Genomic DNA, 15,047 nt, shown 5'->3' on the forward strand with positions numbered 1-15,047 from the left:
GTCCTTGACAATTTGGCTGGAATTAACCATAGGTAATTAACGTGATCTAAGAGAGGACTTTGCATGAGATAAGGAAACCTAACCAAATTCCTAAAAATATTGTCCATACAAGTGGGGCAACAGAATAAGACTTATTCTGGACTTTTTTTTTTATCAAAAAACTATATAGCTTATATTTAGGAACGGAGGGAGTATTACATACATATGACATGAAAATATATCTCATTTCATTTGTAATGTACATGCTAATGATTTTTTACTAAAAACTTGATCAAACTTTGCCTAATTTAAGTTCAAAAAAAGTATAGGTCATAGTAGTATTCATTGGAACGGAGGTAGAATATGATTTTATTATCAACCTGCCGCGTCCACTGCAGCTCCTTAAATAATTCAAGATTCCGCCATATGTGCATGTCCCCTTCAGCTCGAGATCCGGCTGGCCAGCAGCAACCATGGTTTTTATATTTCCCTCCTAGCGCGGGGCCTACCCTACACGACGGACTATGCAGTATGCACCCAGACCAGTACGCGACCGGGCTCATGGCTTCTCGGGAATGGAAGAAGCCACCACAACCACAACGTTATCCTCCAAACAAGATTGTGTGCACCCTCCCTGTCCCAGCGGCTGGCTGATCTCCGACCCACCAATCAACTTCTCGCATGGGCGCGCGCGAGGGAGCATGGCGCAGCTGAAGCTCCGCGAGTGACTCCGCCATGCCCGCCATGGTAGCTCCCGTCCTGCTCTCCCCCTCGCATCACTGCCACTGCACTACCACGGCTACGAGGAGAAGCGGACCGCTGCTCTCGCGCTGCCGCCCTGCAGCTCCGCGGTTCCGCAGCCGGCGGCGGCCGCGGGGCGCCGTGCTGGTGGCGAGAGCGTCGGCAGTCCCAGGGCCTCCCGAGCAAAGCTTGGCTCGGTACGAGACGCTGGGTGACGCCAAAGCTGCGCTGTACCAGGCTCTGGAAGGTCTGCCGTTTGCTTCTTTCTTTCTTTCTTTCTTTCTTTGTTGCTGCTGCCATTTGGTGCTCTGGGTTCTGAGCTGACTCTGACTCATGTCTGTGTTTTTCTGGGGAAAAAAAGGTATCGACAGGGGAATATTTGGCGTAACCTCAGCCAAGAGGTCGGAGATTCATGGTCTGGTGGAGCTCCTGGAGTCCCGGAATCCCACGCCGGATCCCACCGACAAACTCCAGGACAAGGTACGCGATCGGAATATTCTTCAAGCCAGCAGCAATTCAGCTTAAGTGTCGTCTGAATGCTGGTTTGGTAGCTGGGTTAAACTTCTGTTAGAAATATAGTTACCCTGCTTTGCTCAGAAATGTATGCAAATTTTGAAAAAGAGACATTTCGCAATTTACTGACTGTGGAGTGTTGTGACCATAAAAGGTGGACGGATGCTGGAAGCTCATCTACAGCACCATCTCGATACTGGGGAAGAGGAGAACCAAGCTAGGCCTGCGAGATTTCATCAGCCTAGGTGATTTCTTCCAGATAATTGATGCCAAAGAGGTTAGTCAACGCCCATGGAGTTTCAGCAAAGCCAATTCTAGATTTTATTTTTCTTCACTTTGTTCTATACCCTTGCTGTACTGCTATACTAGTCTTTAGCTCCACCAATTTTTTTTTCTTCATCAGTGCATTTTCCTGCACTGAACATTTCAATGTCAACGAGTTAATTTTGAAGAACGAAATGTGAATACGTGATTAATCCTGTGTGCCAGACCCAAACATTGAAATGAAGCGAAATTAGGATTCCTACACGACCGCAAATGTATCAAATTTGTCTTTTAACTGTGTAATGAGCTCTTGAAACTGAGTTTTATTATAAAGATCCTACTTGCCAGCCAAGTAAGTTTTGATTGTTGCTACATCTTTAAATAAATGGAGATTTAGCGTCACTTCTGTACACCCAAAGGAAAAGGCGGTGAATGTCGTAAAGTTCAGCGCAAGAGCATTGAAGATATTTTCGGGCCAACTTGCTATTGAAGCATCTTACAATGTCACTACAAAAACGGTAAGGACTTCTACATTGCCATTTCTGATGTTCAAATTTTCCAGTGTCTGACTGCAAATTGCTGAAAGCCTGAATTTTTCTCACAGCTTCAAGTGTCTTGTTTCAGAGAGTGGGTATCAAGCTTGAGAGTTCAACAATCACCCCAGATCAGGTAAAAGTAGTGATCTTTGTTGTACCACTACCAAGTTTATCACATTCACTGCAAAATGGGAAAATCTTGTAAATTTTAATCGAGAGCTCTTCTTAACTCTAGAGGCATCTTGGAGAGTATAATTTAGGGATTTGCAGCGTTTTCATTAAAAAGGTAAAAACTTAAGGACAACTACCGGAAATATTGGCCGGAGGAACAATCATTTCGGGGACCAGATTCCCCCCCCCCCCTAACATCTAGGGACAAGAATGATAACTTGGACTGTTTATTTGTGGAACAAGAGTGTTACCCAAACTTCCATATTTCTAATACTTCGTTTATTACGTTGGGTTATGCAGCTGATGAATATCTTCCAAAAGAACTATGACATGCTCCTTGCTATATTCAACCCGGAAGGTTGGCTCGAGATAACGTATCCTTTTGGAATCACGGACTGCTATTGCTACATTTATTTGTTCATTGATATTCTTCTGCTTTTACATCTCGCAACGGAATTGCGTGTCTTCCTCCTTAATATTCTTTGATCAGATACGTTGATGAATCTCTACGGATTGGCAGAGATGACAAGGCAAACATCTTTGTGCTGGAGAAGACAGACCCAGCCGAAGTCTGAGACTATTTATGAAGGAAACTATGCAAATATTCATATATTTTTCTGACAAAGAGTGCATCGACACTCCGAGAAGATGTTGCCTTCACTGCTTCACGTATCCTGGGGCACAGATGATTGTTTACGGCTCAGTGCAGATCAACGACTCAATTACTCATTATTTTCTCTTTGAAGAGGACAAACAACATTCTTTTCTACGGCCACAGATGCATTTCCCATTGGGGATTTTTATTTGCAGTTGTGCAGTGTCATGTAATTATGTAACTAAGAAAGTTCAATTACATAGAGAATCTGCCAATCTTAGGGAGCAACGAACTGCAGTTGAATTTTGAAATACATCATTGTTCAAGTATCTGCCAAAGTTAAAAACTGTGAGTACTACTTGCTTATCTCTTTTTTTTTTGTATGTTTTGGTGAAATGTTGCAGGTGCAGAAATATAACATGATCTATATCCATAACTTATTTTCTTAATACTACCACCTGTTCAAATTAATTAGGGCAGCCATATCGATAATCTTTTATCTCTAAATAGCTAGCCCTCACTACTAGATTTCTCTCTACATGCATCAATCTGCCACCTCATCTCAATCTAATGCAGCTTGCCACATCATATTCCCACTAACGATTTGTGTTATGGTGCAACGTCAGTTTGAGACTTCGCTCAACAAATTAATGTTTATCTCTTTTGATCATATTGTTCCCCCACAGGCCCACCTGCTCACCATTGATTTCTCCTCTTCATCTTCTCCACTAATTTGCAAAAGAAAAATGATGAATTTATTTCTCCCACTCTCCTTGCGTTGTGCTGTATATAAGTCACCCCTCTTCCCATTGCCCATATCGATTTCCCAGCACATGACACGATCACCCCTCCTCGTGGGAGTTGCCGTCTCTGCACTGCACAAGAGACACTCGCATTGAAGCTGCGCCATCTTGGCCAGCCGCGAGCTATTCATGCACCTCCAGATAGGTGGACCAATTCCTCAGCAGAGCAATTCTGGTGAGGCACACGACAAATTCCCGCAGCTAGCAGAGCAGGATGAGCCCTCGCCTAGCTTATGCCCGAGTCCCATCCCCCATCGTCCACCAAGAAAGCAAGCGACGGGTGCGCCGGACATGACCCGAACAGAAGCACTGGCTGTGCTTACCTCCATTCGGAACTCCCTTGTAGAAGTGGCTGAAGGCTGAAGCAAATACTCCTCCGCTGCTTTGGACGCATGAGTTTGTCCATTCGTCTGCAGGCAGTATAATTATTTTTCTGAAATCAAGCATGTATGGGCGTACATCCCTAGCGCTCAAGAAATGAGAGTAAAACTGAATGCGTGTCTATTCTTGGGAAACTATGCATAAGTTTGTTCTTAATTTTTTTCCTTTCTTGCAGGTTGCATCTTCTACACCATGTGAAGTGTCAGAGTGAAGACTTTGTTTCTAAACATGCAAATATATCTCAATCAAATATTTCTCCCTTATGACAGATTGCACACTACCAGATGTGAGGCCCCTCTACTTATTCAGCTATATATTTTTATACTGATGTAACTTCGGAAATAACTCTCAACCTCACACTTCACATGTTTTTGCTCTTTTTTACTTTGTTGCTAATTTTTTTACAGGTGTTGTATTCCACATGTATCTTTCGACATATATGTACACAAAATTCTTGTACTACCATAGATTTCTATAAAATTTAATTATTATGTTGAGCAAGTGAAAAATAGCTTTGCTATGAACAAAATTTAACATATACCATTTTCGCCGTGATAATTAGTCATTTGTACACATAACAATATCATCTTGATACCATTTGCAGATCGTTTCCTTAGTAATTCCATGTAATATCCCGCAGCAACGCGCAGGTATCATCTAGTATCTATAAAGTTCAACCTCTACTAAGATGCATTTAATGTTTGCAGACTGAAATTTAGTGCAGCCATATGATCTCAATTGTTTCAAGCCATCTAATTTAAAATCTATAGTCAGTTGTTCCTAAATAGCCACTACATGTTCTTCGTTTTTGCTGAGCCACGCCATGAGGTAGGTCCCACCTGTGAACAGTTCTGTGTTCTAAATAGCCATCCTAGATTTCTCGAAAGTCCAGAAGTCACGATATCCAGCGTCTCCCCCCTCCCGGTTTGATGTCTCTTGTCCTTCCACTTTATCCCGACGAGTCCCTATAAATACTTTGTGCATCTTCTGCAATGATCCAACTCCTCCTATCTCTTCCTACCTCGGCGGCTTCATTTGCTATGCAATCCGGCGATCGATCTCTACAACGTTTAGCTCCATGGAGTCGCCCAAACCTAGCCTAATAGGGCGTATTCCTCCGCGGGATCCTGGGCAACGACTTGAGTGGCTAGCCCTTCATGAAACGAATTCAATCACATGCTCCTATTGTCAGTAGCCAGCTCCACCAGGCGATGCCAAGTACTACCTCCAATTCAAGGAATAACGCGGCAGGGGATAGAAAGAAAAAATAAACCAAAAATCAGTTGGTAAAAAAATCCAAGAAAAGAAATATTTATCGTTCTGAGAGGATGACATGCAGGACCCATGAGGTAGCAGCATCCTCAACGTTTATTTTTTCATAGAGGCTGACATGTGGGACCCGTGAGCCAGCAACGTCCTCAACGTATTAAAGGCGGCAGGAGATCGAAATAAAAAATAAGCCAAAAATCAGTTGGTAAACAAAATCCAAGAAAAGAAACATTTACCTTTCTGAGAGAATGACATGCAGGACCCATGAGGCAGCAACATCCTCAACGATTCTAAGGCGGTAGGGGATCAAAAGAAAAAAGAAATAGTCAGAAATTAATTAGGGGTAAAAAATAAATCTATCAAATGAAGCTTTTATTGTTCATAGAGGATAACATGTGGGACCGACCTGCCAGCTACGTCGTCATTGTTTCAAAGGGGGCAGGGAATCAAAATAAAAAAGAAATAGCCAAAAATCAGAGGGTGAAAAATAACTCCAAGAAAAGAAACTATTATTGTACATAGAGGATGACATGCGGGTCCCATGAGCCAGCAGGTTCCTCAACGTTTCAAAGGCGGCGGGAGATCGAAGGAAAAAGGCAAGTGACCAAATATCAGGAGCCGAAAATAATCCAAGAAAAGAAACTTTATTGTACATAGAGTATGACATGTGGATCCCATTTTGCAGCGGCGGTCTCAACGATTCCAAGGCGGCACAGGACCAAAAGAAAAAAGAAGTAGCCAGAAATCAGGGGGTCAAAAAATCCAAAAAAAAGAAAGATTTCAATTGGGCTGCATCTGGCCATCTGGGCCTTCGAACTATCTTGTTGGACGCCTTTTGACTTGTACAATTTCAGCCCACTCCAAAACAAGAAATTCCTATGCTTCGCAAAAATAAATAACAAGGAGATTCAACATATAAGTTTATTTATTTTAAAAAAGATTTAATTTATCCGTTTGCAATAGATCAGAGCGAAATACACTGTTTATTGTGTGCAAAATAATCAAGATATCAGATGTTTCTTGTACGGTGAGGCTGACATCAGGGACCCATGAGCCAGCACCGTCGTCAATGTTTTAAAGGCGACATGGGATCGAAAGAAAAAATAAACCAAAAATCAGTTGGTAAAAAATCGAAGAAAATAAAAATTTATCGTTCCGAGAGGATGACATGCGAGACCCATGAGGCAGCATCATCCTCAACGTTTCCAAGGCGGCACAAGATCAAAAAAGGCAAAATAGCCAGAAATTAGGGGTCAAAATAACTCCAAGAAAGGAAAGGTTTATTGTTCATAGAGGTTGATATGTGGGATCCATGAGCCAGCAGAGTTCTCAACGTTTCAAAGACGACAGGGGATCAAAAGAAAAAGGAAGTAGCCAGAAATTAGGGGTAAAAAATAACTCCAAGAAAGGAAACTTTTATTGTTCGTAGAGGATGACATGCGGGACCTATGAGTCAACAACTTACTTAACGTTTCAAAGGCGGCATGAGATCGAAAGAAAAAGACAAGTGACCAAATATCAGGAGCCAAAAATAATCCAAGAAAAAAAAACTTTATTGTACATAGAAGATGACATGCAGGTCCCATTTTGCAGTAGCGGTCTCAACGTTTCAAATGCGGCTTGAGATCAAAAGAAAAAGAAAGTAGCCAGAAATTAGGGGGTGAAAAAAACTCCAAAAAAAGAAAGTTAATTGTACATAGAGGATGACATGCGGTCCCATGAGTCATCAGCTTACTCAACGTTTCCAAGGCGGCAGGGGATCAAAATAAAAAGAAAATAGCCAAAAATAAGCGGGTGAAAAAAATCCAAGAAAAGAAACTTTTATATTACATAGAGGATGACATGCGGGTCCCATGAGCCAGCATGTTCCTCCACGTTTCAAAGGCGGCATGAGATCGAAAGAAAAAGGCAAGTGACTAAATATCAGGAGCCAAAAATAATCCAAGAAAATTAACTTGATTATACATAGAGGATGACATACGGGTCCCATTTAGCAGCAGCGGTATCACCGTTTGAGAGGCGGCACATGATCAAAATAAAAAGGCAAGTGACCAAATATCAGGTGCCAAAAATAACTCCAAGAAAAGAAAGTTGATTGCACATAGAGGATGACATGCGGGTCCCATTTAGCAGCAACTGTATCACCGTTTGAGAGCCGGCACAGGATCGAAAGAAAAAGGAAAGTGACTAAATATCAGGTGCCAAAAATACTCCAAGAAAAGAAACTTGATTTCCAATAGAGGATGACATGCGGGTCCCATTTAGCAGCAGTGGTATCACCGTTTGAGAGGCATCACATGATCGAAAGAAAAAGGCAAAGTGACCAAATATCAGGTGCCAAAAATAACTCCAAGAAAAGAAAAATTGATTGCACATAGAGGATGACATGCGGGTCCTATTTAGCAGCAGCGGTATCACCGTTTGAGGGGTGACACGGGATCAAAAGAAAAGGCAAGTGACCAAATATCAGGTGTAAAAAATAACTCGAAGAAAAGAAACTTGATTGTACATAGAGGATAACATGCGGGTCCCATTTTGCAGCAGCGGTCTCAACGTTTCCAAGGCGACACAGGATCAAAAGAAAAAGGAAGTAGCTAGAAATCAGGGGCCAAAAAAATCCAAGAAAAGAAAGAATTTTCATTCATAGATGATGACATGCGGGACCCATGATCCTGCATCGGACACGGCTCCATCGGAGATCGTTGAACGAGATGGCGTGATCGAGAAAAAAATGCTAGAGAGGCTGCCATCTGGGCCCTACATCCCTGGGCGGTGCGGATTTGCATTGACTCGGCCGACGAACCCGAGAATTCATGATGCACCACATCTCGGGCCACCATACGCGACGTTTTGGACGTTTTCGTCGGGCTAGGTGGCCTCAAAAAACGAGAATTTTTTTTGACATGCACCACAGAGAGAGCGAAAATCGTCGGCCATGGTGCATCAGCAACCACGGCGCGACTTCAACTTCGTCGGCTATGGCAACTTTTCTTGTAGTGCTAGTCCGTGGATGTCCATTTTGGTCCGCACAAACACGAGGACAGGGAAAACCTAGCCCACCGGCTCGACGCAAACGGGCCGCGGCTCCGTGGTGACCCATTCCTGGCCCATATTTGGGCTGGAAATGTGTCGGTGCAGACAACAACCACGTCCCTACGCATTCCCCTCTTCTATTCCTAGGACCCACCCACCAATGGCACACAATCCACTCCCTCTCACACCACTCTCATTTTAATTTTGCGGTGCCACTTCCAAAGCCATAGCCTGCCATGGAGCCGCCGACACCGCTACCATTGAACTTGCTTCTACCGCTGCCCCCTTCATAGCTGATGCCAGCTGCAAGGTAAAGGACAAGGCCTCGAAGAAAGAAATGACTCCGGCGGAGATGTCACTTGAGACCAAAAATCACGGTGCGTGGAGTGTCGCCGTGAGGGCTAAAAAGGCTGAGGCAGTAGTCACCGATGCATACAATGAAAAGTCCAAGCTCATCACGGTCATTTAGGCCAAGGCCAATGCCTATCTCTTCACCTCCCAGGCTTCCTCATAGGTCTTCCAAATGATTATGGGTGAGGTGCTCTCTAAATACCATGGTGCAGTTGAAAGAACATGGATGCCGTCTAGAGGGGGAGTGGTGAATATGCGGGTTAATTTTTTTACGATAATGGTTGAATAAATGCGGAATGAAACTAGCATTTAACTTGTCGAGCACAAAACCTATATATTTAACTACGGTTCACCTATGTGCATCAAAAACTTATGCTAAGAAACACGAAAAGCAACTATGTGATATCACAATATATATAACTTCAAGCACGAAGGTTATCACGCGGTAAAGTGCATAATAAAGAGCTCGAGTATAGAGATAACCGAGGCATACATAGACTATGATGTATCCCAAAGTTCACACTCTTGCGAATGCTACTCTCAGTTAGAGCGGTGTGGAAGCCAAAACACCCTAACGCCACGAAGGATCCATCTTATTCTCATCGAGTCGTCCCACCAAAAGGGAAGTCCTCCATCCACTAAGGGACCCTTGAGGACGGTCACAAACCATGCAAGTTTGGGGAAGTCTCCACAACTTACAAAGGAGAGTCACAAAGGTTTCACACTTGAGGAATATCCCGAAGAGATACATACAACATTATCTAGTAGATTCATCAACCAACTTCATGAAATATTTCATTCCACCTTTTGTGAACACACCATTCATCTCACAAAGATCTGAATGTATGATTTACATAGGTGCCAAATTTCTTACCTCTGCAGTAGTATGAGACTTGCGAGGTTTCTTAGCTTGAACACATGCTTGACACTTAGAACTCTTGACAATAGTGAAACTCATGATTGAATTCATTTTAGTTAGCCACATCATACAACCAAAATTAACATGATAAAGAAATGAATGCCAGACATTTGTCTCAATGTTGGTGCAAATATGACTAACAACTTCATTACAAATGTATGGCACAGATAAGCGGAATAATCCTCCGCACTCATAGCCTTTACCAACAAAGGTTCCAAATTTTGACACAAAAATTGATTGGAATCGAAGACAATCTTGTAGCCATTTTGATCTAGAAGGGATCTTCTAACAAGATTTTTATTGATAGAAAGGACACGATGCACGTTCTTCAGACGCACGATATTTCCCAAAGTGAACTTCAGATAGACCGTACCAACACCACAAACAATAGCGTGCGAGACGTTCCCCATCAACACAGAGGAACTCCATGCGACTTTATAAGAATAAAACATAGAGATATCGGCTCAAACATGTACATTGGAACCTGACATACTGAAAAAGAAGTAGGAAATATACCATACCCAATATTCTTCATCTCAGTATCTCCAATGAAAACACTGGCGTTCTTGTCGCCCTTCCCTTCCTGACGCTTGTCAAAGTGGTTTAGGCCATTGGGAGCCCAATGATCCAGATCACCACAGACGTGGCGTAATCCTTTGTTCTTATCAGTCTTCTTCTTAAAGTTGGTATATCATGAGGTCTTGTTCTTCCCATCAAACATGTTCTTGTTCTTGAACTTGTGGGGTTGGACATTTATCTTCTGTACCAAATTGGCACTAGAACCCCCCTCAGCACCTCGAGCACGCGTGTCTTTTTCGATCACCTTTTCTTCGACATCAAGAGTACCAATGAGATCCGTGAAGGAAAACCTTGTGTTTCGCAGAAGTGAAAAAATTCCTCCATGAAGGAGAAAGCTTAGCAATGATGCCTTCGGCAATAAACTTATCCGACGATGACTGATCAAGTTCCTTAGCAATGGAGTGTATCTTATGAGCATGCTCAACAATGGAGCGCTCATTGGTCATCTTATAGTCATAGTATTGCTCCATGACATACAATTCACGTCCGCGTTCGAGACCTTAAATTTGGCCTCGAGTGCATCCCACATATCCTTTTTCATAGCGATGGATAAATATGGGTAAACAATATTCTCACTAAGAACACCGATAATATCACTCCCAAAAGAGTGTTGGCTTCCTGAAAAGCTTTCCCCTCGAGGGGAGTAATCTCTCCTTTAGACATGCCTTTTGTTACATCAAAGCATCTCATAGTTGTGAGCCAAGAATTATTTTGGCACACCATCTCTTAAAATTCACATCCTCGAACGGAGGTGGCATCAGAGACGCAACAAAACCAATAGGGAAAATTGCATACGATAAGGTTTTTAGATCGTTGAAAATATAAGCAATTTTCTTTATGATTTAAGTAAGATAGAAAGTAGATAAAATATGACTAGAAATAGGAGAATCAAACTAGTCATGGAATCTAACAAATAGTACGATAAAATCAATTTTTGGCTTGAGGCATTCTTGCAACCCCCGGTGTGTGTCGTGACGAGGCGAGCAGTGGAGGTGGAGGAGCAAACATTTTTTCGACAAAGAGCATATATTAATATCGGAGATTCCAATTACACCCAGCCTCTGCAACAACGCATTTCCCTAGCGGCATTACAGATGCACACATCTAAAAAAAGAAAGAAGAATCACAGAAAAAGAAAATTCCGTTACGGTGGTTTAATCCATGAAACAACAACACTAACACCACCAAGACAACACCATAAGTCGAACGTCTTTAAAAGAGGCGTCTCCAAGAAGGAAACAGTGCACAAACGCTATCGTCGCTCGATCAAAGATCTGGGTTTTTACCCTGAAGAAGGTCATCGCTCTCAAAACAATGCCTTCAACAATACCATTGCCAGGCACAACCAATTATGGGCAGACCTTGGGTTTTCACCCTGAAAGGCAAGACTTCGGTGTTCTCCTGTGCAGTCGCCTCCACTTGCATGCTGCTGCTTCAAGTCATGAAACACCAAGCTAACTCCTCCTTGCCCCAACGATTGAAACCTCCGCTGCTAGTCCTGAGATCTCGACCTTCATGACATTTTTTGCCAGCACCATGGAACTAGAACATGCCCCATGATATTAACAGCCAGCAGAGGTTCGAAGCATTCCCTCTGAAACCAAACGGCTAGAGTAAAACACGGGTGTGCCCGACCGAATCCTACCTGATCCAGCAGTCTCCCGGCCTGAATCGTCCATGAAAGATCGCCAGCGGCGCCTTCTGAAACCCATCACTCTAGCCAGATCAATGGGAACACACCTCCAGCAGATCATCATCTTGACGCAGAGTTGGAATCCTAGGAGCAGGCATGTAGGAGTCATCTTCTCATTCTCAGGTCACAAGTGGAGCAATTCCTTTTATAAGGAGGTTCATTTCTCTAATCTAGCAACGTGAAACTAAACATTTATATCACCTCTTGATTTGCATGAATGGACGAATGAATCATTAGAATTTTAGAAATTATGGAATGGAACAAATGAGGTGAGCAAAATTCCAACAATTGCAACATCCAGGCGATGTCAGCCTGCCACCGCTACTCGTACAGGTATGCATCCACACACCGACACACGTACGGATTCACAGGTGCTCACCGGTTCCTTTCGAGTTGCGAGAATGAATTGTGTACGGGCGTGCGGCCTCGGTTGCACCACCTGACGCAAGAGAACCGCGCTTGGCTAACACCGCTAGGATCGGCAGACGACAGGAGCAGCATATATACATCCGTGCCTACATGGAAAATGATGGAAGAGTTTTTGTTTTGAACTGTATTCGACTCAACGGATTATTACTAAGCGCGACTGTCTCGGAGTCGACTGTCGACCGAAAATGGGGACCCGTCTACGAGGAGCCGGGGGCGTGTTCGAGGACGCGAGGCCGGCGGCGGCGATGGTGATGGTGGAGTTCATCTTCTCGGCGCTACAGATCTTCCACAAGCTCGCGCTCGACGACGGCATGGACGTTGGCGTCCTCGTCGCCTACAGGCCTATGTTCGGTGCCGCCTTCCTCTGCCCCGTCGCCTTCCTGATCGAGAGGTACAGTATATACCAAGCCTCACTTACAGTTAGCCGTGTAAAGATATCCTCTGCCTGCCGGTCATGCCACCTCACGTAAATTGCCATTCCGTGTGCTGTTTCCTGATTTTTGTAGGAAGAAACGACCACCTCTGACAATTAAGGTCGTGACAGGGTTATTCTTGTGCGGGCTCTTTGGGTAAAGTTCCCAGATCTTGCAAAGGAATGCTCTAGCATGTTGTTTTTCGATACTTTTCTTGATCGGATGAATACCTTGGCTTTTCACTTGCAGAATTACTATAAACCAGAACCTATTATTGCTGGCCATGAAGCTGACGAATTCGACAACCATCGTTACAGCTCTCTGCAACCTTACACCTCAATCTACCTTCATCGTTGCAATCTTGAGCAGGTCAATGGGAATTTCATTCATATCTTATTTTTCCAACATGATTATTAAAATACTACTAACTGAGATTCCCATTGACATGTCATTTGTGCGAAACCGTCACCATGTCATCAACAAAACCACTTTCACTGAAGCAAGGGAGTATCTGTAGATTTTTCTTTTTCTTTTTGATGCAACTCCAGACGATGTTGACACTTGAAGGATGCACAATTTCGTTATCAAAATGAAGGGATTAAATATAGTGTGACAATAACTGAAGATAAAAAATATGCCTTCTGCGTGTGTCAAAACAAGTGTGAACGAGCCAACCTATATAGTTGGGTTTAATTTGGTTCAAAGTCTCTGAAACATTACTCAGATTTAAGTGTTGTTATATGGTGCCAGTAATTCTTAGCCGACCGAGAATCAAGTTGGTTTTTAGTCGGATGACATCATTGAATCTCAGTTGCAAACCATATTACAACTTTTTTTGAAAGCAAATCATATTACAGCTTACCATTAGCATGGATAACGAAGCAAATCTAATGGTTAAGAGTAAATCTTTTCTAATTACAACCTCACTTGCAACTAAAAAAATCAGTTACAACCAATTTTGTAACTAAAAAATCTTAGTTGCTGAACTTGCAACTGAAAAAAATCTAAGTCTTGCAACCGAAGTGCATGCATTAAGATGCAAATTTAATGATGTAGGACTCCACTACTAAGTTAGTTCTCATTTCTGACTCCACTACTAAGCTGAAAATAAGGAAAAACCGATTCTTATAAACAGAAAAATTCTTTTCAACATGGTTACTGTTGACATTTCTGGTTCGTAGAACAGGATGGAGACTCTGAAACTCAGAAAACCCAGCGGTCGAGCGAAGCTGACTGGAACCCTAGTCGGGCTGGGCGGCGCGATGCTGCTCACGTTCTACAAGGGCCCAGAGATTGAGTTCCTGCACAATCTGGGACGCACCGGGCTCAGCCGCGCACACGGCGATCACCAGCTCCTCCGCCCGCCGCCGACCGAGGGGTCCCGGATCCTAGGCTCGTTCCTCGCCATCGCCAGCTGCTTCAGTTTCGCGATCTGGCTCACCATCCAGGCGAAAGTAGGGCAGGTCTACCCGTGCCACTACTCGATCGCCGCCATGGTGTGCCTCTTCGGCGCCGTCCAGTCGACGCTGCTGGCGCTGTGCATGCACAGGGACATGGACTACTGGAGGCTGGGGCTCAACATCAGGCTCTACTCGTCGGCTTACGCGGTAACCAACCATGCATCGCTGCTTCCTGCTCATATGCATGCCACGATTGGTTCGAATTCGAACTTTCGATCGCTCTAATATCCAATGGTGATGAGCGCAGGGTATCGTGGCGTCCGGGTGCGCCTTCCCGCTAATTTCGTGGTGCCTGCGAAAGAAAGGGCCGCTCTACGTCGCCATGTTCGGGCCACTCGTCGTCGTCTTCGTCGCCGTCATGAGCTCCATTGTTCTCGACGAGACCCTGCACATTGGAATGTACGCTATGCCCTGTTCCTGAACATGGATTCTGTTTGAGTTTCTGATGGTGAGTCGTGTGTGCATTGCGGTGCCGGTGCCGTTCTGTTTTTGCAGCGTTCTTGGTGCGGTACTGATCGTGGCGGGGCTGTACATGGTGCTGTGGGGCAAGGCGAGAGAGGAAGATGAACAAGAAGCGGATGCGCTAAAGCTTGTTAGTCAAGATGAGGAGCTGGGGAAGGTGTCCGTTCCGCCGGCTGGTAATGTTGAAACATAACACAGATAATGCGATCCTATGTACGGCCTCTGTGATGTATCCGGCGAGGCCCATCCGCAGCCACCGTCTCCCTATGCAGGAAGGTGAACCGCCAGCATGTGGCGGAGGCACGACATCAACCTTGTGTACAGTAGTGCTTATGTAGTCATATTGAAGTTGTGTAGTCAAATACATGTGTTCATATAAATTTTTAATTATTTCCTTCTCTCATGAAACCACACGATCGTTGATGTCGTCGGTGCAACTCGTAGATGACCGCCAAT

The 15,047-nt window shown here is 43.9% G+C and overlaps 2 protein-coding genes across 5 annotated transcripts; both read left to right on the plus strand.

Moving 5' to 3' along the window:
• Window positions 1-598: 598 nt before the first annotated feature.
• On the plus strand, window positions 599-3,128 carry LOC127334815 (fibrillin protein 5 homolog). Of its 4 annotated transcripts, none has more exons than XR_007872473.2 (8): window positions 599-967; window positions 1,082-1,200; window positions 1,388-1,510; window positions 1,917-2,015; window positions 2,102-2,166; window positions 2,269-2,319; window positions 2,505-2,578; window positions 2,695-2,709. XR_007872473.2 is itself a non-coding variant. In XM_051361350.2 (8 exons), exons 1-8 carry the CDS (start codon window positions 715-717, stop codon window positions 2,777-2,779), a joined length of 849 nt encoding a protein of 282 aa, XP_051217310.1. In that variant the 5' UTR covers window positions 606-714; the 3' UTR covers window positions 2,780-3,128. The 4 variants fall into 4 exon arrangements, 2 of the variants coding, with proteins under 2 accessions (XP_051217310.1, XP_051217311.1); XM_051361350.2 differs by having other exon boundaries at window positions 606-967; window positions 2,122-2,166; window positions 2,695-3,128; XR_007872474.2 differs by lacking the exon at window positions 2,269-2,319 and having other exon boundaries at window positions 603-967; window positions 2,695-2,758.
• Window positions 3,129-12,489: 9,361 nt separating this feature from the next.
• Window positions 12,490-14,784, plus strand: LOC127329131 (WAT1-related protein At1g68170-like). The gene is made up of 6 exons (XM_051355673.1): window positions 12,490-12,647; window positions 12,763-12,825; window positions 12,919-13,038; window positions 13,856-14,276; window positions 14,377-14,528; window positions 14,625-14,784. The coding sequence occupies exons 1-6, from the start codon at window positions 12,502-12,504 to the stop codon at window positions 14,782-14,784; spliced, it is 1,062 nt and encodes a 353-aa protein (XP_051211633.1). The 5' UTR covers window positions 12,490-12,501.
• The last annotated feature ends 263 nt before the right edge of the window (window positions 14,785-15,047 follow it).

Source organism: Lolium perenne, chromosome 2 (genome assembly GCF_019359855.2).
Source record: "Lolium perenne isolate Kyuss_39 chromosome 2, Kyuss_2.0, whole genome shotgun sequence".
Lineage (NCBI taxonomy): Eukaryota > Viridiplantae > Streptophyta > Magnoliopsida > Poales > Poaceae > Lolium > Lolium perenne.

Bases quoted from the DNA above. Each gene is read 5' to 3' on its own strand.
- LOC127329131 (XM_051355673.1), top strand. From the start codon at position 12,502: ATGGTGATGGTGGAGTTCATCTTCTCGGCGCTACAGATCTTCCACAAG. The intron at 13,039-13,855 runs GTCAATGGGAAT...TTCGTAGAACAG, and splicing joins ATCGTTGCAATCTTGAGCAG to GATGGAGACTCTGAAACTCA. The intron at 14,277-14,376 runs GTAACCAACCAT...TGATGAGCGCAG, and splicing joins TCTACTCGTCGGCTTACGCG to GGTATCGTGGCGTCCGGGTG.
- LOC127334815 (XM_051361350.2), top strand. From the start codon at position 715: ATGCCCGCCATGGTAGCTCCCGTCCTGCTCTCCCCCTCGCATCACTGC. The intron at 968-1,081 runs GTCTGCCGTTTG...GGGGAAAAAAAG, and splicing joins GCTGTACCAGGCTCTGGAAG to GTATCGACAGGGGAATATTT. The intron at 1,201-1,387 runs GTACGCGATCGG...TGACCATAAAAG, and splicing joins CCGACAAACTCCAGGACAAG to GTGGACGGATGCTGGAAGCT.